At 63.5% G+C, this 24,532-nt stretch overlaps 1 protein-coding gene across 1 annotated transcript in view; it reads right to left on the bottom strand.

Annotated features, from left to right (window-relative positions):
- Positions 1-24,532, bottom strand: part of LOC147086343 (thrombospondin-3-like) — a 145,581-nt gene that overhangs the window by 54,977 nt on the left and 66,072 nt on the right. The window contains exon 5 of the mRNA XM_085978405.1: positions 7,603-7,755. Within this exon, the coding sequence (XP_085834531.1) occupies positions 7,603-7,755 (153 nt within the window). The remainder of the gene's footprint in view (positions 1-7,602; positions 7,756-24,532) is intronic.

Raw genomic sequence — 24,532 nt, 5'->3', positions numbered from 1 at the left:
GTGAGCGAGGGGCCCGCAGTGAGACTGTCTGTGAGCGAGGGGCCCGCAGTGAGACTGTCTGTGAGCGAGGGGCCCGCAGTGAGACTGTCTGTGAGCGAGGGGCCCGCAGTGAGACTGTCTGTGAGCGAGGGGCCCGCAGTGTGGCTGTGAGCGAGGGGCCGCAGTGAGACTGTCTGTGAGCGAGGGGCCCGCAGTGAGACTGTGAGCGAGGGGCCCGCAGTGAGACTGTCTGTGAGCGAGGGGCCCGCAGTGAGACTGTCTGTGAGCGAGGGGCCGCAGTGAGACTGTGAGCGAGAGGCCCGCAGTGAGACTCTCTGTGAGCGAGGGGCCCGCAGTGAGACTGTCTGTGAGCGAGGGGCCCGCAGTGAGACTGTGAGCGAGGGGCCCGCAGTGAGGCTGTGAGCGAGGGGCCCGCAGTGAGACTGTGAGCGAGGGGCCCGCAGTGAGACTGTCTGTGAGCGAGAGGCCCGCAGTGAGACTGTGAGCGAGGGGCCCGCAGTGAGACTGTCTGTGAGCGAGGGGCCCGCAGTGAGACTGTGAGCGAGGGGCCGCAGTGAGACTGTCTGTGAGCGAGGGGCCGCAGTGAGACTGTCTGTGAGCGAGGGGCCCGCAGTGAGACTGTCTGTGAGCGAGGGGCCCGCAGTGAGGCTGTGAGCGAGGGGCCCGCAGTGAGACTGTGAGCGAGGTGCCCGCAGTGAGACTGTCTGTGAGCGAGGGGCCCACAGTGAGACTGTCTGTGAGCGAGGGGCCCACAGTGAGACTGTCTGTGAGCGAGGGGCCCGCAGTGAGGCTGTGAGCGAGGGGCCCGCAGTGAGACTGTGAGCGAGGGGCCCGCAGTGAGAGTGTCTGTGAGCGAGGGGCCGCAGTGAGGCTGTGAGCGAGGGGCACACAGTGAGACTGTGAGCGAGGGGCCCACAGTGAGACTGTGAGCGAGGGGACGCAGTGAGACTGTGAGCGAGGGGCCCACAGTGAGACTGTGAGCGAGGGGCCCACAGTGAGACTGTCTGTGAGCGAGGGGCCCACAGTGAGACTGTCTGTGAGCGAGGGGCCGCAGTGAGACTGTCTGTGAGCGAGGGGCCCGCAGTGAGGCTGTGAGCGAGGGGCCCACAGTGAGACTGTGAGCGAGGGGCCCGCAGTGAGACTGTCTGTGAGCGAGGGGCCCGCAGTGAGACTGTCTGTGAGCGAGGGGCCCTCAGTGAGACTGTCTGTGAGCGAGGGGCCCGCAGTGAGACTGTCTGTGAGCGAGGGGCCCGCAGTGAGACTGTCTGTGAGCGAGGGGCCCGCAGTGAGACTGTCTGTGAGCGAGGGGCCGCAGTGAGACTGTCTGTGAGCGAGGGGCCCGCAGTGAGACTGTGAGCGAGGGGCCCACAGTGAGACTGTATGTGAGCGAGGGGCCGCAGTGAGACTGTCTGTGAGCGAGGGGCCCGCAGTGAGACTGTCTGTGAGCGAGGGGCCCGCAGTGAGACTGTCTGTGAGCGAGGGGCCCGCAGTGAGACTGTGAGCGAGGGGCCCGCAGTGAGACTGTCTGTGAGCGAGGGGCCCGCAGCGAGACTGTGAGCGAGGGGCCCGCAGTGAGACTGTGAGCGAGAGGCCGCAGTGAGGCTGTGAGCGAGGGGCCCACTGTGAGACTGTGAGCGAGGGGCCCGCAGTGAGACTGTGAGCGAGGGGCCCACAGTGAGACTGTGAGCGAGGGGCCCACAGTGAGACTGTGAGCGAGGGGCCGCAGTGAAACTGTGAGCGAGGGGCCCACAGTGAGACTGTGAGCGAGGGGCCCACAGTGAGACTGTCTGTGAGCGAGGGGCTGCAGTGAGACTGTCTGTGAGCGAGAGGCCCGCAGTGAGACTGTCTGTGAGCGAGGGGCCCGCAGTGAGACTGTGAGCGAGGGGCCCGCAGTGAGACTGTGAGCGAGGGGCCCGCAGTGAGACTGTGAGCGAGGGGCCCACAGTGAGACTGTGAGCGAGGGGCCGCAGTGAGACTGTGAGCGAGGGGCTCACAGTGAGACTGTCTGTGAGCGAGGGGCCCGCAGTGAGACTGTCTGTGAGCGAGGGGCCGCAGTGAGGCTGTGAGCGAGGGGCCCACAGTGAGACTGTGAGCGAGGGGCCCACAGTGAGACTGTGAGCGAGGGGCCGCAGTGAGACTGTGAGCGAGGGGCTCACAGTGAGACTGTGAGCGAGGGGCCCGCAGCGAGACTGTCTGTGAGCGAGGGGCCCACAGCGAGACTGTCTGTGAGCGAGGGGCCGCAGTGAGACTGTCTGTGAGCGAGAGGCCCGCAGTGAGACTGTCTGCGGGCGAGGGGCCCGCAGCGAGACTGTCTATGAGCGAGGGGCCCGCAGTGAGACTGTGAGCGAGGGGCCGCAGTGAGACTGTCTGTGAGCGAGGGGCCCGCAGTGAGACTGTCTGTGAGCGAGGGGCCCGCAGTGAGACTGTCTCTGAGCGAGGGGCCCGCAGTGAGACTGTCTGTGAGGGGCCCTCAGTGAGACTGTCTGTGAGCGAGGGGCCGCAGTGAGACTGTGAGCGAGAGGCCCGCAGTGAGACTGTCTGCGGGCGAGGGGCCCGCAGCGAGACTGTCTTTGAGCGAGAGGCCCGCAGTGAGACTGTCTTTGAGCGAGAGGCCCGCAGTGAGACTGTCTTTAAGTGAGAGGCCCGCAGTGAGACTGTCTGTGAGCGAGAGGCCCGCAGTGAGACTGTGAGCGAGGGGCCCGCAGTGAGACTGTCTGTGAGGGGCCCTCAGTGAGACTGTGAGCGAGGGGCCCGCAGTGAGACTGTGAGCGAGGGGCCCGCAGTGAGACTGTGAGCGAGGGGCCCGCAGTGAGACTGTCTGTGAGCGAGGGGCCGCAGTGAGACTGTCTATGAGCGAGGGGCCCACAGTGAGACTGTCTGTGAGCGAGGGGCTGCAGTGAGACTGTCTGTGAGCGAGGGGCCCGCAGTGAGACTGTCTGTGAGCGAGGGGCCCGCAGTGAGACTGTCTGTGAGCGAGGGGCCGCAGTGAGACTGTGAGCGAGGGGCCGCAGTGAGACTGTGAGCGAGGGGCCCGCAGTGAGACTGTCTGTGAGCGAGGGGCCCGCAGTGAGACTGTCTGTGAGCGAGGGGCCCGCAGTGAGACTGTGAGCGAGGGGCCCGCAGTGAGACTGTCTGTGAGCGAGGGGCCCGCAGTGAGACTGTCTGTGAGCGAGGGGGCCGCAGTGAGACTGTCTGTGAGCGAGGGGCCCGCAGTGAGACTGTCTGTGAGCGAGGGGCCCGCAGTGAGACTGTCTGTGAGCGAGGGGCCCGCAGTGAGACTGTGAGCGAGGGGCCGCAGTGAGACTGTCTGTGAGCGAGGGGCCCGCAGTGAGACTGTGAGCGAGGGGCCGCAGTGCGACTGTGAGCGAGGGGCCCGCAGTGAGACTGTCTGTGAGGGGCCCTCAGTGAGACTGTCTGTGAGCGAGGTGCCCGCAGTGAGACTGTCTGTGAGCGAGGGGCCGCAGTGAGACTGTCTGTGAGCGAGAGGCCCGCAGTGAGACTGTGAGCGAGAGGCCCACAGTGAGACTGTCTGTGAGCGAGGGGCCGCAGTGAGACTGTCTGTGAGCGAGGGGCCGCAGTGAGGCTGTGAGCGAGGGGCCCGCAGTGAGACTGTCTGTGAGCGAGGGGCCCGCAGTGAGACTGTGAGCGAGGGGCCCGCAGTGAGACTGTCTGTGAGCGAGGGGCCCGCAGTGAGACTGTCTGTGAGCGAGGGGCCCACAGTGAGACTGTGAGCGAGGGGCCCGCAGTGAGACTGTCTGTGAGCGAGGGGCCCTCAGTGAGACTGTCTGTGAGCGAGGGGCCCGCAGTGAGACTGTCTGTGAGCGAGGGGCCCGCAGTGAGACTGTCTGTGAGGGGCCCGCAGTGAGACTGTCTGTGAGCGAGGGGCCCGCAGTGAGACTGTCTGTGAGGGGCCCGCAGTGAGACTGTCTGTGAGCGAGGGGGCCGCAGTGAGACTGTCTGTGAGCGAGGGGCCCGCAGTGAGACTGTCTGTGAGCGAGGGGCCGCAGTGAGACTGTGAGCGAGGGGCCCGCAGTGAGACTGTCTGTGAGCGAGGGGCCCGCAGTGAGACTGTGAGCGAGGGGCCCGCAGTGAGACTGTGAGCGAGGGGCCCGCAGTGAGACTGTCTGTGAGGGGCCCTCAGTGAGACTGTGAGGGAGGGGCCCGCAGTGAGACAGTCTGTGAGCGAGGGGCCCGCAGTGAGACTGTGAGCGAGGGGCCCGCAGTGAGACTGTCTGTGAGCGAGGGGCCCGCAGTGAGACTGTCTGTGAGCGAGGGGCCGCAGTGAGGCTGTGAGCGAGGGGCCCGCAGTGAGACTGTGAGCGAGGGGCCCGCAGTGAGACTGTCTGTGAGCGAGGGGCCCGCAGTGAGACTGTGAGCGAGGGGCCCGCAGTGAGACTGTCTGTGAGCGAGGGGCCCTCAGTGAGACTGTCTGTGAGCGAGGGGCCCGCAGTGAGACTGTCTGTGAGCGAGGGGCCCGCAGTGAGACTGTGAGCGAGGGGCCCGCAGTGAGACAGTCTGTGAGCGAGGGGCCCGCAGTGAGACTGTGAGCGAGGGGCCCGCAGCGAGACTGTCTGTGAGCGAGGGGCCCGCAGCGAGACTGTCTGTGAGCGAGGGGCCCGCAGTGAGACTGTCTGTGAGCGAGGGGCCCGCAGTGAGACTGTCTGTGAGCGAGGGGCCCACAGTGAGACTGTGAGCGAGGGGCCGCAGTGAGACTGTGAGCGAGGGGCTCACAGTGAGACTGTCTGTGAGCGAGGGGCCCGCAGTGAGACTGTCTGTGAGCGAGGGGCCGCAGTGAGGCTGTGAGCGAGGGGCCCACAGTGAGACTGTGAGCGAGGGGCCCGCAGCGAGACTGTCTGTGAGCGAGGGGCCCACAGCGAGACTGTCTGTGAGCGAGGGGCCGCAGTGAGACTGTCTGTGAGCGAGAGGCCCGCAGTGAGACTGTCTGCGGGCGAGGGGCCCGCAGCGAGACTGTGAGCGAGGGGCCGCAGTGAGACTGTCTGTGAGCGAGGGGCCCGCAGTGAGACTGTCTCTGAGCGAGGGGCCCGCAGTGAGACTGTCTGTGAGGGGCCCTCAGTGAGACTGTCTGTGAGCGAGGGGCCGCAGTGAGACTGTGAGCGAGAGGCCCGCAGTGAGACTGTCTGCGGGCGAGGGGCCCGCAGTGAGACTGTCTTTGAGCGAGAGGCCCGCAGTGAGACTGTCTTTGAGCGAGAGGCCCGCAGTGAGACTGTCTGTGAGCGAGAGGCCCGCAGTGAGACTGTGAGCGAGGGGCCCGCAGTGAGACTGTCTGTGAGCGAGGGGCCCGCAGTGAGACTGTGAGCGAGGGGCCCGCAGTGAGACTGTGAGCGAGGGGCCCGCAGTGAGACTGTCTGTGAGCGAGGGGCCGCAGTGAGACTGTCTGTGAGCGAGGGGCCCGCAGTGAGACTGTCTGTGAGCGAGGGGCCGCAGTGAGACTGTCTATGAGCGAGGGGCCCACAGTGAGACTGTCTGTGAGCGAGGGGCCGCAGTGAGACTGTCTGTGAGCGAGGGGCCCGCAGTGAGACTGTCTGTGAGCGAGGGGCCCGCAGTGAGACTGTCTGTGAGCGAGGGGCCGCAGTGAGACTGTGAGCGAGGGGCCGCAGTGAGACTGTCTGTGAGCGAGGGGCCCGCAGTGAGACTGTCTGTGAGCGAGGGGCCCGCAGTGAGACTGTCTGTGAGCGAGGGGCCCGCAGTGAGACTGTGAGCGAGGGGCCCGCAGTGAGACTGTCTGTGAGCGAGGGGCCCGCAGTGAGACTGTCTGTGATCGAGGGGCCGCAGTGAGACTGTCTGTGAGCGAGGGGCCCGCAGTGAGACTGTCTTTGAGCGAGAGGCCCGCAGTGAGACTGTCTTTGAGCGAGAGGCCCGCAGTGAGACTGTCTTTGAGCGAGAGGCCCGCAGTGAGACTGTCTGTGAGCGAGAGGCCCGCAGTGAGACTGTGAGCGAGGGGCCCGCAGTGAGACTGTCTGTGAGGGGCCCTCAGTGAGACTGTGAGCGAGGGGCCCGCAGTGAGACTGTCTGTGAGCGAGAGGCCCGCAGTGAGACTGTCTGTGAGCGAGGGGCCCGCAGTGAGACACTGAGCGAGGGGCCCGCAGTGAGACTGTGAGCGAGGGGCCCGCAGTGAGACTGTCTGTGAGCGAGGGGCCGCAGTGAGACTGTCTGTGAGCGAGGGGCCCGCAGTGAGACTGTCTGTGAGCGAGGGGCCGCAGTGAGACTGTCTGTGAGCGAGGGGCCCGCAGTGAGACTGTCTGTGAGCGAGGGGCCCGCAGTGAGACTGTCTGTGAGCGAGGGGCCGCAGTGAGACTGTGAGCGAGGGGCCGCAGTGAGACTGTCTGTGAGCGAGGGGCCCGCAGTGAGACTGTCTGTGAGCGAGGGGCCCGCAGTGAGACTGTGAGCGAGGGGCCCGCAGTGAGACTGTCTGTGAGCGAGGGGCCCGCAGTGAGACTGTCTGTGAGCGAGGGGCCGCAGTGAGACTGTCTGTGAGCGAGGGGCCCGCAGTGAGACTGTCTGTGAGCGAGGGGCCCGCAGTGAGACTGTCTGTGAGCGAGGGGCCCGCAGTGAGACTGTGAGCGAGGGGCCCGCAGTGAGACAGTCTGTGAGCGAAGGGCCCGCAGTGAGACTGTGAGCGAGGGGCCCGCAGCGAGACTGTCTGTGAGCGAGGGGCCCGCAGTGAGACTGTCTGTGAGCGAGGGGCCCGCAGTGAGACTGTCTGTGAGCGAGGGGCCTGCACTAAGACTGTGAGCGAGGGGCCCGCAGTGAGACTGTCTGTGAGCGAGGGGCCGCAGTGAGGCTGTGAGCGAGGGGCCCACAGTGAGACTGTGAGCGAGGGGCCGCAGTGAGACTGTCTGTGAGCGAGGGGCCGCAGTGAGACTGTCTGTGAGCGAGAGGCCCGCAGTGAGACTGTCTGTGAGCGAGAGGCCCGCAGTGAGACTGTCTGTGAGCGAGGGGCCCGCAGTGAGACTGTGAGCGAGGGGCCCGCAGTGGGACTGTCTGTGAGCGAGGGGCCCACAGTGAGACTGTGAGCGAGAGGCCCGCAGTGAGACTGTGAGCGAGGGGCCCGCAGCGAGACTGTGAGCGAGGGGCCCGCAGTGAATGGTTTCTTCTGTTGTGTTGGTTTTACCGGTAATGTGCGATTGACTGCGTCAGGCCTAAGTTGACGGTCAGATATCAATTCACCGGTTGTCAGCACGATCTGTAAGATGTGCTGGAGTCTGTCAGGATGCAGGTTTGATTTGCAAATGGTTAAACCCAGAGTTTGAAGATCAGTAGTTGTTCCAGACTCTGATGTTTGATGATTGAGACCCAATTGTTGAATATGCTGGAATATTGTACAGCAACTCTTACAAAACTGACTGAATCTGATCTCCCAGAAACCAGACATTTGGTCAGAGAATCTGAAGAGATTTTAATATTTCATCCAAAATTGGTCTGATGAAGAGTAATTTGCTAATTATGGATCTTGTCATTGTATAAAAAATAATTATTAATGGACACACAGATCTTAAGACAGACTCAGTCCGCACTTCTCACAAACAAACATCCGAGGTCTTCACAGAGACACCCAGACGCTTCACTGGAAGTAAAACTCACGTGGCAGGACACCTCCCCGTTCCGCTCGATAGCGCACTGCGCATTGACATCGCACGGGTTGAAGCTGGCACTGCTGCAGGACTTCCGGTGAAGGCAGCCAACCGTCTGGTTTCCAGCAAAGCCACTCTGGCAAGGACCACATTTGAACGAACCCTGCACAAAGAAATGGAGTTAGTGTCAGCGCAGTGACTGGAGACTCTATCTGAATGTCCAGGGTCCCTCGCGGAGTTAGTGTCAGCACCGTGACACCAGGGGCTCAGTGTCCAGGGTCCCCTCGCGGAGTTAGTGTCAGTGCAGTGACACCAGGGGCTCAGTGTCCAGGGTCCCCTCGCGGAGTTAGTGTCAGCACCGTGACACCAGGGGCCCCTCGCGGAGTTAGTGTCATCACAGTGACACCAGGGGCTCTCAGTGTCCAGGGTCCCTCGCGGAGTTAGTGTCAGCACAGTGACACCAGGGGCTCAGTGTCCAGGGTCCCTCGCGGAGTTAGTGTCAGCACAGTGACACCAGGGGCTCAGTGTCCAGGGTCCCTCGCGGAGTTAGTGACACCAGGGGCTCAGTGTCCAGGGTCCCCTCGCGGAGTTAGTGTCAGCACCGTGACACCAGGGGCTCTCAGTGTCCAGGGTCCCCTCGCGGAGTTAGTGTCAGCGCAGTGACACCAGGGGCTCAGTGTCCAGGGTCCCCTCGCGGAGTTAGTGTCAGTGCAGTGACACCAGGGGCTCTCAGTGTCCAGGGTCCCCTCGCGGAGTTAGTGTCAGCACCGTGACACCAGGGGCTCAGTGTCCAGGGTCCCCTCGCGGAGTTAGTGTCAGTGCAGTGACACCAGGGGCTCAGTGTCCAGGGTCCCTCGCGGAGTTAGTGTCGGCACAGTGACACCAGGGGCTCTCATTGTCAAGGGTCCCTCACGGAGTTAGTGTCAGTGCAGTGACACCAGGGGCTCTCATTGTCAAGGGTCCCTCGCGGAGTTATGTCAGCACCGTGACACCAGGGGCTCAGTGTCCAGGGTCCCCTCGCGGAGTTAGTGTCAGTGCAGTGACACCAGGGGCTCAGTGTCCAGGGTCCCCTCGCGGAGTTAGTGTCAGCGCAGTGACACCAGGGGCTCTCAGTGTCCAGGGTCCCCTCGTGGAGTTAGTGTCAGCGCAGTGACACCAGGGGCTCAGTGTCCAGGGTCCCTCGCGGAGTTAGTGTCAGCGCAGTGACACCAGGGGCTCTCAGTGTCCCTCGCGGAGTTAGTGTCAGTGCAGCGACACGAGGGGCTCTCAGTGTCCAGGGTCCCTCGCGGAGTTAGTGTCAGTGCAGCGACACCAGGGGCTCAGTGTCCAGGGTCCCCTCGCGGAGTTAGTGTCAGTGTAGTGACACCAGGGGCTCAGTGTCCAGGGTCCCCTCGCGGAGTTAGTGTCAGTGCAATGACACCAGGGGCTCAGTGTCCAGGGTCCCCTCGCGGAGTTAGTGTCAGTGCAGTGACACCAGGGGCTCAGTGTCCAGGGTCCCTCGCGGAGTTAGTGTCAGCACCGTGACACCAGGGGCTCTCATTGTCAAGGGTCCCTCGCGGAGTTAGTGTCAGCACCGTGACACCAGGGGCTCTCATTGTCAAGGGTCCCTCGCGGAGTTAGTGTCGGCGCAGTGACACCAGGGGCTCTCAGTGTCCAGTGTCCCCTCGCGGAGTTAGTGTCAGCACCGTGACACCAGGGGCTCAGTGTCCAGGGTCCCTCGCGGAGTTAGTGTCAGTGCAGTGACACCAGGGGCTCAGTGTCCAGGGTCCCCTCGCGGAGTTAGTGTCAGTGCAATGACACCAGGGGCTCAGTGTCCAGGGTCCCCTCGCGAAGTTAGTGTCAGTGCAGTGACACCAGGGGCTCAGTGTCCAGGGTCCCCTCGCGGAGTTAGTGTCAGCACCGTGACACCAGGGGCTCTCATTGTCCAGGGTCCTCTCGCGGAGTTAGTGTCAGCAGGGGCTCTCAGTGTCCAGGGTCCCTCGCGGAGTTAGTGTCAGTGCAGTGACACCAGGGGCTCTCATTGTCGAGGGTTCCTCGCGGAGTTAGTGTCAGCGCAGTGACACCAGGGGCTCTCAATGTCCAGGGTCCCCTCGCGGAGTTAGTGTCAGCACCGTGACACCAGGGGCTCAGTGTCCAGGGTCCCCTCGCGGAGATAGTGTCAGTGCAATGACACCAGGGGCTCAGTGTCCAGGGTGTCCTCGCGGAGTTAGTGTCAGTGCAGTGACACCAGGGGCTCAGTGTCCAGGGTCCCCTCGCGGAGTTAGTGTCAGCACCGTGACACCAGGGGCTCTCATTGTCCCGGGTCCTCTCGCGGAGTTAGTGTCAGCAGGGGCTCTCAGTGTCCAGGGTCCCTCGCGGAGTTAGTGTCAGTGCAGCGACACCAGGGGCTCAGTGTCCAGGGTCCCCTTGCGGAGTTAGTGTCAGTGCAGTGACACCAGGGGCTCAGTCTCCAGGGTCCCCTCGCGGAGTTAGTGTCAGCACTGTGACACCAGGGGCTCTCAGTGTCCAGGGTCCCCTCGCGGAGTTAGTGTCAGCACCGTGACACCAGGGGCTGTGTCCAGGGTCCCCTCGCCGAGTTAGTGTCAGCACCGTGACACCAGGGGCTCAGTGTCCAGGGTCCCCTCGCGGAGTTAGTGTCAGCACCGTGACACCAGGGGCTCAGTGTCCAGGGTCCCCTCGCGGAGTTAGTGACAGCGCAGTGACACCAGGGGCTCTCATTGTCCAGGGTCCTCTCGCGGAGTTCGTGTCAGCAGGGGCTCTCAGTGTCCAGGGTCCCTCGCGGAGTTAGTGTCAGTGCAGCGACACCAGGGGCTCAGTGTCCAGGGTCCCCTTGCGGAGTTAGTGTCAGTGCAGTGACACCAGGGGCTCAGTGTCCAGGGTCCCCTCGCGGAGTTAGTGTCAGCACCGTGACACCAGGGGCTCAGTGTCCAGGGTCCCCTCGCGGAGTTAGTGTCAGCACCGTGACACCAGGGGCTCAGTGTCCAGGGTCCCCTCGCGGAGTTAGTGACAGCGCAGCGACACCAGGGGCTCAGTGTCCAGGGTCCCCTCGCGGAGTTAGTGTCAGCACCGTGACACCAGGGGCTCTCAGTGTCCAGGGTCCCCTCGCGGAGTTAGTGTCAGTGCAGCGACACCAGGGGCTCAGTGTCCAGGGTCCACTCGCGGAGTTAGTGTCAGTGCAGTGACACCAGGGGCTCAGTGTCCAGGGTCCCTCGCGGAGTTAGTGTCAGCACCGTGACACCAGGGGCTCTCAGTGTCCAGGGTCCCCTCGCGGAGTTATTGTCAGCGCAGTGACACCAGGGGCTCAGTGTCCAGGGTCCCCTCGCGGAGTTAGTGTCAGTGCAGTGACACCAGGGGCTCAGTGTCCAGCCTCCCTCGCGGAGTTAGTGTCAGCACCGTCACACCAGGGGCTCAGTGTCCAGGGTCCCTCGCGGATTTAGTGTCAGCACCGTGACACCAGGGGCTCTCATTGTCAAGGGTCCCTCGCGGAGTTAGTGTCAGCGCAGTGACACCAGGGGCTCAGTGTCCAGGGTCCCCTCGCGGAGTTAGTGTCAGCACCGTGACACCAGGGGCTCAGTGTCCAGGGTCCTCTCGCGGAGTTAGTGTCATCAGGGGCTCTCAGTGTCCAGAGTCCCTCGCGGAGTTAGTGTCAGTGCAGCGACACCAGGGGCTCAGTGTCCAGGGTCCCCTTGCGGAGTTAGTGTCAGTGCAGTGACACCAGGGGCTCAGTGTCCAGGGTCCCCTCGCGGAGTTAGTGTCAGCACTGTGACACCAGGGGCTCTCAGTGTCCAGGGTCCCCTCGCGGAGTTAGTGTCAGCACCGTGACACCAGGGGCTCAGTGTCCAGGGTCCCCTCGCGGAGTTAGTGTCAGCATCGTGACACCAGGGGCTCAGTGACCAGGGTCCCCTCGCGGAGTTAGTGTCAGCACCGTGACACCAGGTGCTCAGTGTCCAGGGTCCCCTCGCGGAGTTAGTGACAGCGCAGTGACACCAGGGGCTCAGTGTCCAGGGTCCCCTCGCGGAGTTAGTGTCAGTGCAGCGACACCAGGGGCTCAGTGTCCAGGGTCCCCACGCGGAGTTAGTGTCAGCACCGTGACACCAGGGGCTCTCAGTGTCCAGGGTCCCCTCGCGGAGTTAGTGTCAGTGCAGTGACACCAGGGGCTCAGTGTCCAGGGTCCACTCGCGGAGTTAGTGTCAGCACCGTGACACCAGGGGCTCTCAGTGTCCAGGGTCCCTCGCGGAGTTAGTGTCAGTGCAGTGACACCAGGGGCTCTCAGTGTCCAGGGTCCCCTCACGGAGTTAGTGTCAGCACCGTGACACCAGGGGCTCAGTGTCCAGGGTCCCCTCGCGGAGTTAGTGTCAGTGCAATGACACCAGGGGCTCAGTGTCCAGGGTCCCCTCGCGGAGTTAGTGTCAGTGCAGTGACACCAGGGGCTCAGTGTCCAGGGTCCCCCCGCGGAGTTAGTGTCAGCACCGTGACACCAGGGGCTCTCATTGTCCAGGGTCCTCTCGCGGAGTTAGTGTCAGCAGGGGCTCTCAGTGTCCAGGGTCCCTCGCGGAGTTAGTGTCAGTGCAGCGACACCAGGGGCTCAGTGTCCAGGGTCCCCTTGCGGAGTTAGTGTCAGTGCAGTGACACCAGGGGCTCAGTGTCCAGGGTCCCCTCGCGGAGTTAGTGTCAGTACAGTGACACCAGGGGCTCAGTGTCCAGGGTCCCCTCGCGGAGTTAGTGTCAGCACCGTGACACCAGGGGCTCAGTGTCCAGGGTCCCCTCGCGGAGTTAGTGTCAGCACCGTGACACCAGGGGCTCAGTGTCCAGGGTCCCCTCGCGGAGTTAGTGTCAGTGCAGCGACACCAGGGGCTCAGTGTCCAGGGTCCACTCGCGGAGTTAGTGTCAGTGCAGTGACACCAGGGGCTCAGTGCCAGGGTCCCTCGCGGAGTTAGTGTCAGCACCGTGACACCAGGGGCTCTCAGTGTCCAGGGTCCCTCGCGGAGTTAGTGTCAGCACCGTGACACCAGGGGCTCTCAGTGTCCAGGGTCCCTCGCGGAGTTAGTGTCAGTGCAGTGACACCAGGGGCTCAGTGTCCAGGGTCCCCTCACGGAGTTAGTGTCAGCACCGTGACACCAGGGGCTCAGTGTCCAGGGTCCCCTCGCGGAGTTAGTGTCAGCACCGTGACACCAGGGGCTCAGTGTCCAGGGTCCCCTCGCGGAGTTAGTGTCAGCGCAGTGACACCAGGGGCTCAGTGTGCAGGGTCCCCTCGCGGAGTTAGTGTCAGCGCCATGACACCAGGGGCTCAGTGTCCAGGGTCCCCTCGCGGAGTTAGTGTCAGTGCAGTGACACCAGGGGCTCAGTGTCCAGGGTCCCCTCGCGTAGTTAGTGTCAGCACCGTGACACCAGGGGCTCTCAGTGTCCAGGGTCCCCTCGCGGAGTTAGTGTCAGCACAGTGACACCAGGGGCTCAGTGTCCAGGGTCCCCTCGCGGAGTTCGTGTCAGCGCAGTGACACCAGGGGCTCTCAGTGTCCAGGGTCCCCTCGCGGAGTTAGTGTCAGTGCAGTGACACCAGGGGCTCAGTATTCAGGGTCCCTCGCGGAGTAGGTGTCAGCGCAGTGACACCAGGGGCTCTCAGCGTCCAGGGTCCCTCGCGGAGTTAGTGTCAGTGCAGTGACACCAGGGGCTCTCAGTGTCCAGGGTCCCTCGCGGAGTTAGTGTCTGTGCAGCGACACCAGGGGCTCTCAGTGTCCAGGGTCCCCTCGCGGAGTTAGTGTCAGCGCAGTGACACCAGGGGCTCAGTGTCCAGGGTCCCTCGCGGAGTTAGTGTCTGTGCAGCGACACCAGGGGCTCTCAGTGACCAGGGTCCCCTCGCGGAGTTAGTGTCAGCACAGTGACACCAGGGGCTCAGTGTCCAGGGTCCCTCGCGGAGTTAGTGTCAGCACCGTGACACCAGGGGCTCTCAGTGTCCAGGGTCCCCTCGCGGAGTTAGTGTCAGCGCAGTGACACCAGGGGCTCTCAGTGTCCAGGGTCCCTCGCGGAGTTAGTGTCAGCACCGTGACACCAGGGGCTCAGTGTACAGGGTCCCCTTGCGGAGTTTGTGTCAGCACAGTGACACCAGGGGCTCTCAGTGTCCAGGGCCCCTCGCGGAGTTAGTGACAGTGCAGTGACACCAGGGGCTCAGTGTCCAGGGTCCCCTCGCGGAGTTAGTGTCAGCACTGTGACACCAGGGGCTCTCAGTGTCCAGGGTCCCCTCGCGGAGTTAGTGTCAGCACCGTGACACCAGGGGCTCAGTGTCCAGGGTCCCCTCGCGGAGTTAGTGTCAGCATCGTGACACCAGGGGCTCAGTGACCAGGGTCCCCTCGCGGAGTTAGTGTCAGCACCGTGACACCAGGTGCTCAGTGTCCAGGGTCCCCTCGCGGAGTTAGTGACAGCGCAGTGACACCAGGGGCTCAGTGTCCAGGGTCCCCTCGCGGAGTTAGTGTCAGTGCAGCGACACCAGGGGCTCAGTGTCCAGGGTCCCCACGCGGAGTTAGTGTCAGCACCGTGACACCAGGGGCTCTCAGTGTCCAGGGTCCCCTCGCGGAGTTAGTGTCAGTGCAGTGACACCAGGGGCTCAGTGTCCAGGGTCCACTCGCGGAGTTAGTGTCAGCACCGTGACACCAGGGGCTCTCATTGTCAAGGGTCCCTCGCGGGGTTAGTGTCAGCGCAGTGACACCAGGGGCTCTCAATGTCCAGGGTCCCCTCGCGGAGTTAGTGTAAGCACCGTGACACCAGGGGCTCAGTGTCCAGGGTCCCCTCGCGGAGTTAGTGTCAGTGCAATGACACCAGGGGCTCAGTGTCCAGGGTCCCCTCGCGGAGTTAGTGTCAGTGCAGTGACACCAGGGGCTCAGTGTCCAGGGTCCCCTCGCGGAGTTAGTGTCAGCGCAGTGACACCAGGGGCTCTCAGTGTCCAGGGTCCCCTCGTGGAGTTAGTGTCAGCGCAGTGACACCAGGGGCTCAGTGTCCAGGGTCCCTCGCGGAGTTAGTGTCAGCGCAGTGACACCAGGGGCTCTCAGTGTCCCTCGCGGAGTTAGTGTCAGTGCAGCGACACGAGGGGCTCTCAGTGTCCAGGGTCCCTCGCGGAGTTAGTGTCAGTGCAGCGACACCAGGGGCTCAGTGTCCAGGGTCCCCTCGCGGAGTTAGTGTCAGTGTAGTGACACCAGGGGCTTAGTGTCCAGGGTCACCTCGCGGAGTTAGTGTCAGTGCAATGACACCAGGGGCTCAGTGTCCAGGGTCCCCTCGCGGAGTTAGTGTCAGTGCAGTGACACCAGGGGCTCAGTGTCCAGGGTCCCTCGCGGAGTTAGTGTCAGCACCGTGACACCAGGGGCTCTCATTGTCAAGGGTCCCTCGCGGAGTTAGTGTCAGCACCGTGACACCAGGGGCTCTCATTGTCAAGGGTCCCTCGCGGAGTTAGTGTCGGCGCAGTGACACCAGGGGCTCTCAGTGTCCAGTGTCCCCTCGCGGAGTTAGTGTCAGCACCGTGACACCAGGGGCTCAGTGTCCAGGGTCCCCTCGCGGAGTTAGTGTCAGTGCAATGACACCAGGGGCTCAGTGTCCAGGGTCCCCTCGCGGAGTTAGTGTCAGCACCGTGACACCAGGGGCTCTCATTGTCCAGGGTCCTCTCGCGGAGTTAGTGTCAGCAGGGGCTCTCAGTGTCCAGGGTCCCTCGCGGAGTTAGTGTCAGTGCAGTGACACCAGGGGCTCAGTGTCCAGGGTCCCCTCGTGGAGTTAGTGTCAGCACCGTGACACAAGGGGCTCAGTGTCCAGGGTCCCTCGCGGAGTTAGTGTCAGCGCAGTGACACCAGGGGCTCAGTGTCCAGGGTCCCCTCGCGGAGTTAGTGTCAGTGCAGTGACACCAGGGGCTCAGTGTCCAGGGTCCCTCGCGGAGTTAGTGTCAGCACCGTGACACCAGGGGCTCTCATTGTCAAGGGTCCCTCGCGGAGTTAGTGTCAGCACCGTGACACCAGGGGCTCTCATTGTCAAGGGTTCCTCGCGGAGTTAGTGTCAGCGCAGTGACACCAGGGGCTCTCAATGTCCAGGGTCCCCTCGTGGAGTTAGTGTCAGCACCGTGACACCAGGGGCTCAGTGTCCAGGGTCCCCTCGCGGAGTTAGTGTCAGCACCGTGACACCAGGGGCTCTCATTGTCCCGGGTCCTCTCGCGGAGTTAGTGTCAGCAGGGGCTCTCAGTGTCCAGGGTCCCTCGCGGAGTTAGTGTCAGTGCAGCGACACCAGGGGCTCAGTGTCCAGGGTCCCCTTGCGGAGTTAGTGTCAGTGCAGTGACACCAGGGGCTCAGTCTCCAGGGTCCCCTCGCGGAGTTAGTGTCAGCACTGTGACACCAGGGGCTCTCAGTGTCCAGGGTCCCCTCGCGGAGTTAGTGTCAGCACCGTGACACCAGGGGCTGTGTCCAGGGTCCCCTCGCCGAGTTAGTGTCAGCACCGTGACACCAGGGGCTCAGTGTCCAGGGTCCCCTCGCGGAGTTAGTGTCAGCACCGTGACACCAGGGGCTCAGTGTCCAGGGTCCCCTCGCGGAGTTAGTGACAGCGCAGTGACACCAGGGGCTCTCATTGTCCAGGGTCCTCTCGCGGAGTTCGTGTCAGCAGGGGCTCTCAGTGTCCAGGGTCCCTCGCGGAGTTAGTGTCAGTGCAGCGACACCAGGGGCTCAGTGTCCAGGGTCCCCTTGCGGAGTTAGTGTCAGTGCAGTGACACCAGGGGCTCAGTGTCCAGGGTCCCCTCGCGGAGTTAGTGTCAGCACCGTGACACCAGGGGCTCAGTGTCCAGGGTCCCCTCGCGGAGTTAGTGTCAGCACCGTGACACCAGGGGCTCAGTGTCCAGGGTCCCCTCGCGGAGTTAGTGACAGCGCAGCGACACCAGGGGCTCAGTGTCCAGGGTCCCCTCGCGGAGTTAGTGTCAGCACCGTGACACCAGGGGCTCTCAGTGTCCAGGGTCCCCTCGCGGAGTTAGTGTCAGTGCAGCGACACCAGGGGCTCAGTGTCCAGGGTCCACTCGCGGAGTTAGTGTCAGTGCAGTGACACCAGGGGCTCAGTGTCCAGGGTCCCTCGCGGAGTTAGTGTCAGCACCGTGACACCAGGGGCTCTCAGTGTCCAGGGTCCCCTCGCGGAGTTATTGTCAGCGCAGTGACACCAGGGGCTCAGTGTCCAGGGTCCCCTCGCGGAGTTAGTGTCAGTGCAGTGACACCAGGGGCTCAGTGTCCAGCCTCCCTCGCGGAGTTAGTGTCAGCACCGTCACACCAGGGGCTCAGTGTCCAGGGTCCCTCGCGGATTTAGTGTCAGCACCGTGACACCAGGGGCTCTCATTGTCAAGGGTCCCTCGCGGAGTTAGTGTCAGCGCAGTGACACCAGGGGCTCAGTGTCCAGGGTCCCCTCGCGGAGTTAGTGTCAGCACCGTGACACCAGGGGCTCAGTGTCCAGGGTCCTCTCGCGGAGTTAGTGTCATCAGGGGCTCTCAGTGTCCAGGGTCCCTCGCGGAGTTAGTGTCAGTGCAGCGACACCAGGGGCTCAGTGTCCAGGGTCCCCTTGCGGAGTTAGTGTCAGTGCAGTGACACCAGGGGCTCAGTGTCCAGGGTCCCCTCGCGGAGTTAGTGTCAGCACTGTGACACCAGGGGCTCTCAGTGTCCAGGGTCCCCTCGCGGAGTTAGTGTCAGCACCGTGACACCAGGGGCTCAGTGTCCAGGGTCCCCTCGCGGAGTTAGTGTCAGCATCGTGACACCAGGGGCTCAGTGACCAGGGTCCCCTCGCGGAGTTAGTGTCAGCACCGTGACACCAGGTGCTCAGTGTCCAGGGTCCCCTCGCGGAGTTAGTGACAGCGCAGTGACACCAGGGGCTCAGTGTCCAGGGTCCCCTCGCGGAGTTAGTGTCAGTGCAGCGACACCAGGGGCTCAGTGTCCAGGGTCCCCACGCGGAGTTACTGTCAGTGCAGTGACACCAGGGGCTCAGTGTCCAGGGTCCACTCGCGGAGTTAGTGTCAGCACCGTGACACCAGGGGCTCTCAGTGTCCAGGGTCCCTCGCGGAGTTAGTGTCAGTGCAGTGACACCAGGGGCTCTCAGTGTCCAGGGTCCCCTCACGGAGTTCGTGTCAGCACCGTGACACCAGGGGCTCAGTGTCCAGGGTCCCCTCGCGGAGTTAGTGTCAGTGCAATGACACCAGGGGCTCAGTGTCCAGGGTCCCCTCGCGGAGTTAGTGTCAGTGCAGTGACACCAGGGGCTCAGTGTCCAGGGTCCCCCCGCGGAGTTAGTGTCAGCACCGTGACACCAGGGGCTCTCATTGTCCAGGGTCCTCTCGCGGAGTTAGTGTCAGTACAGTGACACCAGGGGCTCTCAGTGTCCAGGGTCCCTCGCGGAGTTAGTGTCAGTGCAGTGACACCAGGGGCTCTCAGTGTCCAGGGTCCCCTCACGGAGTTAGTGTCAGCACCGTGACACCAGGGGCTCAGTGTCCAGGGTCCCCTCGCGGAGTTAGTGTCAGTGCAATGACACCAGGGGCTCAGTGTCCAGGGTCCCCTCGCGGAGTTAGTGTCAGTGCAGCGACACCAGGGGCTCAGTGTCCAGGGTCCCCTTGCGGAGTTAGTGTCAGTGCAGTGACACCAGGGGCTCAGTGTCCAGGGTCCCCTCGCGGAGTTAGTGTCAGTACAGTGACACCAGGGGCTCAGTGTCCAGGGTCCCCTCGCGGAGTTAGTGTCAGCACCGTGACACCAGGGGCTCAGTGTCCAGGGTCCCCTCGCGGAGTTAGTGTCAGCACCGTGACACCAGGGGCTCAGTGTCCAGGGTCCCCTCGCGGAGTTAGTGTCAGTGCAGCGACACCAGGGGCTCAGTGTCCAGGGTCCACTCGCGGAGTTAGTGTCAGTGCAGTGACACCAGGGGCTCAGTGCCAGGGTCCCTCGCGGAGTTAGTGTCAGCACCGTGACACCAGGGGCTCTCAGTGTCCAGGGTCCCTCGCGGAGTTAGTGTCAGCACCGTGACACCAGGGGCTCTCAGTGTCCAGGGTTCCTCGCGGAGTTAGTGTCAGCGCAGTGACACCAGGGGCTCTCAGTGTCCAGGGTCCCTCGCGGAGTTAGTGTCAGTGCAGTGACACCAGGGGCTCAGTGTCCAGGGTCCCCTCACGGAGTTAGTGTCAGCACCGTGACACCAGGGGCTCAGTGTCCAGGGTCCCCTCGCGGAGTTAGTGTCAGCACCGTGACACCAGGGGCTCAGTGTCCAGGGTCCCCTCGCGGAGTTAGTGTCAGCGCAGTGACACCAGGGGCTCAGTGTGCAGGGTCCCCTCGCGGAGTTAGTGTCAGCGCCATGACACCAGGGGCTCAGTGTCCAGGGTCCCCTCGCGGAGTTAGTGTCAGTGCAGTGACACCAGGGGCTCAGTGTCCAGGGTCCCCTCGCGTAGTTAGTGTCAGCACCGTGACACCAGGGGCTCTCAGTGTCCAGGGTCCCCTCGCGGAGTTAGTGTCAGCACAGTGACACCAGGGGCTCAGTGTCCAGGGTCCCCTCGCGGAGTTCGTGTCAGCGCAGTGACACCAGGGGCTCTCAGTGTTCAGGGTCCCCTCGCGGAGTTAGTGTCAGTGCAGTGACACCAGGGGCTCAGTATTCAGGGTCCCTCGCGGAGTAGGTGTCAGCGCAGTGACACCAGGGGCTCTCAGCGTCCAGGGTCCCTCGCGGAGTTAGTGTCAGTGCAGTGACACCAGGGGCTCTCAGTGTCCAGGGTCCCTCGCGGAGTTAGTGTCTGTGCAGCGACACCAGGGGCTCTCAGTGACCAGGGTCCCCTCGCGGAGTTAGTGTCAGCACAGTGACACCAGGGGCTCAGTGTCCAGGGTCCCTCGCGGAGTTAGTGTCAGCACCGTGACACCAGGGGCTCTCAGTGTCCAGGGTCCCCTCGCGGAGTTAGTGTCAGCGCAGTGACACCAGGGGCTCAGTGTCCAGGGTCCCTCGCGGAGTTAGTGTCTGTGCAGCGACACCAGGGTCTCTCAGTGACCAGGGTCCCCTCGCGGAGTTAGTGTCAGCACAGTGACACCAGGGGCTCAGTGTCCAGGGTCCCTCGCGGAGTTAGTGTCAGCACCGTGACACCAGGGGCTCTCAGTGTCCAGGGTCCCCTCGCGGAGTTAGTGTCAGCGCAGTGACACCAGGGGCTCTCAGTGTCCAGGGTCCCTCGCGGAGTTAGTGTCAGCACCGTGACACCAGGGGCTCAGTGTACAGGGTCCCCTTGCGGAGTTAGTGTCAGCACAGTGACACCAGGGGCTCAGTGTCCAGGGTCCCCTCACGGAGTTAGTGTCAGTGCAATGACACCAGGGGCTCAGTGTCCAGGGTCCCCTCGCGGAGTTAGTGTCAGTGCAGTGACACCAGGGGCTCAGTGTCCAGGGTCCCCTCGCGGAGTTAGTGTCAGTGCAGCGACACCAGGAGCTCAGTGTCCAGGGTCCACTCGCGGAGTTAGTGTCAGTGCAGTGACACCAGGGGCTCAGTGTCCAGGGTCCCTCGCGGAGTTAGTGTCAGCACCGTGACACCAGGGGCTCTCAGTGTCCAGGGTCCCCTCGCGGAGTTAGTGTCGGTGCAGTGACACCAGGGGCTCTCAGTGTCCAGGGCCCCTCGCGGAGTTAGTGACAGTGCAGTGACACCAGGGGCTCAGTGTCCAGGGTCCCCTCGCGGAGTTAGTGTCAGCACTGTGACACCAGGGGCTCTCAGTGTCCAGGGTCCCCTCGCGGAGTTAGTGTCAGCACCGTGACACCAGGGGCTCAGTGTCCAGGGTCCCCTCGCGGAGTTAGTGTCAGCATCGTGACACCAGGGGCTCAGTGACCAGGGTCCCCTCGCGGAGTTAGTGTCAGCACCGTGACACCAGGTGCTCAGTGTCCAGGGTCCCCTCGCGGAGTTAGTGACAGCGCAGTGACACCAGGGGCTCAGTGTCCAGGGTCCCCTCGCGGAGTTAGTGTCAGTGCAGCGACACCAGGGGCTCAGTGTCCAGGGTCCCCACGCGGAGTTAGTGTCAGCACCGTGACACCAGGGGCTCTCAGTGTCCAGGGTCCCCTCGCGGAGTTAGTGTCAGTGCAGTGACACCAGGGGCTCAGTGTCCAGGGTCCACTCGCGGAGTTAGTGTCAGCACCGTGACACCAGGGGCTCTCATTGTCAAGGGTCCCTCGCGGGGTTAGTGTCAGCGCAGTGACACCAGGGGCTCTCAATGTCCAGGGTCCCCTCGCGGAGTTAGTGTCAGCACCGTGACACCAGGGGCTCAGTGTCCAGGGTCCCCTCGCGGAGTTAGTGTCAGTGCAATGACACCAGGGGCTCAGTGTCCAGGGTCCCCTCGCGGAGTTAGTGTCAGTGCAGTGACACCAGGGGCTCAGTGTCCAGGGTCCCCTCGCGGAGTTAGTGTCAGCACCGTGACACCAGGGGCTCTCATTGTCCAGGGTCCTCTCGCGGAGTTAGTGTCAGCAGGGGCTCTCAGTGTCCAGGGTCCCTCGCGGAGTTAGTGTCAGTGCAGCGACACCAGGGGCTCAGTGTCCAGGGTCCCCTTGCGGAGTTAGTGTCAGTGCAGTGACACCAGGGGCTCAGTGTCCAGGGTCCCCTCGCGGAGTTAGTGTCAGTACAGTGACACCAGGGGCTCAGTGTCCAGGGTCCCCTCGCGGAGTTAGTGTCAGTGCAATGACACCAGGGGCTCAGTGTCCAGGGTCCCCTCGCGGAGTTAGTGTCAGTGCAGTGACACCAGGGGCTCAGTGTCCAGGGTCCCCTCGCGGAGTTAGTGTCAGCACCGTGACACCAGGGGCTCTCATTGTCCAGGGTCCTCTCGCGGAGTTAGTGTCAGCAGGGGCTCTCAGTGTCCAGGGTCCCCTCGCGGAGTTAGTGTCAGCACCGTGACACCAGGGGCTCAGTGTCCAGAGTCCCCTCGCGGAGTTAGTGACAGCGCAGTGACACCAGGGGCTCAGTGTCCAGGGTCCCCTCGCGGAGTTAGTGTCAGTGCAGCGACACCAGGGGCTCAGTGTCCAGGGTCCACTCGCGGAGTTAGTGTCAGTGCAGTGACACCAGGGGCTCAGTGCCAGGGTCCCTCGCGGAGTTAGTGTCAGCACCGTGACACCAGGGGCTCTGTGTCCAGGGTCCCTCGCGGAATTAGTGTCAGCACCGTGACACCAGGGGCTCTCAGTGTCCAGGGTCCCTCGCGGAGTTAGTGTCAGCGCAGTGACACCAGGGGCTCTCAGTGTCCAGGGTCCCCTCACGGAGTTAGTGTCAGCACCGTGACACCAGGGGCTCAGTGTCCAGGGTCCCCTCGCGGAGTTAGTGTCAGCACCGTGACACCAGGGGCTCAGTGTCCAGGGTCCCCTCGCGGAGTTAGTGTCAGCGCAGTGACACCAGGGGCTCAGTGTGCAGGGTCCCCTCGCGGAGTTAGTGTCAGCGCCATGACACCAGGGGCTCAGTGTCCAGGGTCCCCTCGCGGAGTTAGTGTCAGTGCAGTGACACCAGGGGCTCAGTGTCCAGGGTCCCCTCGCGTAGTTAGTGTCAGCACCGTGACACCAGGGGCTCTCAGTGTCCAGGGTCCCCTCGCGGAGTTAGTGTCAGCACAGTGACACCAGGGGCTCAGTGTCCAGGGTCCCCTCGCGGAGTTCGTGTCAGCGCAGTGACACCAGGGGCTCTCAGTGTTCAGGGTCCCCTCGCGGAGTTAGTGTCAGTGCAGTGACACCAGGGGCTCAGTATTCAGGGTCCCTCGCGGAGTAGGTGTCAGCGCAGTGACACCAGGGGCTCTCAGCGTCCAGGGTCCCTCGCGGAGTTAGTGTCAGTGCAGTGACACCAGGGGCTCTCAGTGTCCAGGGTCCCTCGCGGAGTTAGTGTCTGTGCAGCGACACCAGGGGCTCTCAGTGACCAGGGTCCCCTCGCGGAGTTAGTGTCAGCACAGTGACACCAGGGGCTCAGTGTCCAGGGTCCCTCGCGGAGTTAGTGTCAGCACCGTGACACCAGGGGCTCTCAGTGTCCAGGGTCCCCTCGCGGAGTTAGTGTCAGCGCAGTGACACCAGGGGCTCAGTGTCCAGGGTCCCTCGCGGAGTTAGTGTCTGTGCAGCGACACCAGGGTCTCTCAGTGACCAGGGTCCCCTCGCGGAGTTAGTGTCAGCACAGTGACACCAGGGGCTCAGTGTCCAGGGTCCCTCGCGGAGTTAGTGTCAGCACCGTGACACCAGGGGCTCTCAGTGTCCAGGGTCCCCTCGCGGAGTTAGTGTCAGCGCAGTGACACCAGGGGCTCTCAGTGTCCAGGGTCCCTCGCGGAGTTAGTGTCAGCACCGTGACACCAGGGGCTCAGTGTACAGGGTCCCCTTGCGGAGTTAGTGTCAGCACAGTGACACCAGGGGCTCAGTGTCCAGGGTCCCCTCACGGAGTTAGTGTCAGTGCAATGACACCAGGGGCTCAGTGTCCAGGGTCCCCTCGCGGAGTTAGTGTCAGTGCAGTGACACCAGGGGCTCAGTGTCCAGGGTCCCCTCGCGGAGTTAGTGTCAGTGCAGCGACACCAGGAGCTCAGTGTCCAGGGTCCACTCGCGGAGTTAGTGTCAGTGCAGTGACACCAGGGGCTCAGTGTCCAGGGTCCCTCGCGGAGTTAGTGTCAGCACCGTGACACCAGGGGCTCTCAGTGTCCAGGGTCCCCTCGCGGAGTTAGTGTCGGTGCAGTGACACCAGGGGCTCTCAGTGTCCAGGGCCCCTCGCGGAGTTAGTGACAGTGCAGTGACACCAGGGGCTCAGTGTCCAGGGTCCCCTCGCGGAGTTAGTGTCAGCACTGTGACACCAGGGGCTCTCAGTGTCCAGGGTCCCCTCGCGGAGTTAGTGTCAGCACCGTGACACCAGGGGCTCAGTGTCCAGGGTCCCCTCGCGGAGTTAGTGTCAGCATCGTGACACCAGGGGCTCAGTGACCAGGGTCCCCTCGCGGAGTTAGTGTCAGCACCGTGACACCAGGTGCTCAGTGTCCAGGGTCCCCTCGCGGAGTTAGTGACAGCGCAGTGACACCAGGGGCTCAGTGTCCAGGGTCCCCTCGCGGAGTTAGTGTCAGTGCAGCGACACCAGGGGCTCAGTGTCCAGGGTCCCCACGCGGAGTTAGTGTCAGCACCGTGACACCAGGGGCTCTCAGTGTCCAGGGTCCCCTCGCGGAGTTAGTGTCAGTGCAGTGACACCAGGGGCTCAGTGTCCAGGGTCCACTCGCGGAGTTAGTGTCAGCACCGTGACACCAGGGGCTCTCATTGTCAAGGGTCCCTCGCGGGGTTAGTGTCAGCGCAGTGACACCAGGGGCTCTCAATGTCCAGGGTCCCCTCGCGGAGTTAGTGTCAGCACCGTGACACCAGGGGCTCAGTGTCCAGGGTCCCCTCGCGGAGTTAGTGTCAGTGCAATGACACCAGGGGCTCAGTGTCCAGGGTCCCCTCGCGGAGTTAGTGTCAGTGCAGTGACACCAGGGGCTCAGTGTCCAGGGTCCCCTCGCGGAGTTAGTGTCAGCACCGTGACACCAGGGGCTCTCATTGTCCAGGGTCCTCTCGCGGAGTTAGTGTCAGCAGGGGCTCTCAGTGTCCAGGGTCCCTCGCGGAGTTAGTGTCAGTGCAGCGACACCAGGGGCTCAGTGTCCAGGGTCCCCTTGCGGAGTTAGTGTCAGTGCAGTGACACCAGGGGCTCAGTGTCCAGGGTCCCCTCGCGGAGTTAGTGTCAGTACAGTGACACCAGGGGCTCAGTGTCCAGGGTCCCCTCGCGGAGTTAGTGTCAGTGCAATGACACCAGGGGCTCAGTGTCCAGGGTCCCCTCGCGGAGTTAGTGTCAGTGCAGTGACACCAGGGGCTCAGTGTCCAGGGTCCCCTCGCGGAGTTAGTGTCAGCACCGTGACACCAGGGGCTCTCATTGTCCAGGGTCCTCTCGCGGAGTTAGTGTCAGCAGGGGCTCTCAGTGTCCAGGGTCCCCTCGCGGAGTTAGTGTCA

This window comes from Somniosus microcephalus, unplaced genomic scaffold, assembly GCF_052327205.1.
Source record: "Somniosus microcephalus isolate GS21.2 unplaced genomic scaffold, FLI_Smic_1.0 unresolved_chr7, whole genome shotgun sequence".
Lineage (NCBI taxonomy): Eukaryota > Metazoa > Chordata > Chondrichthyes > Squaliformes > Somniosidae > Somniosus > Somniosus microcephalus.
This window is presented reverse-complemented; position numbering and strand designations above follow the sequence as displayed.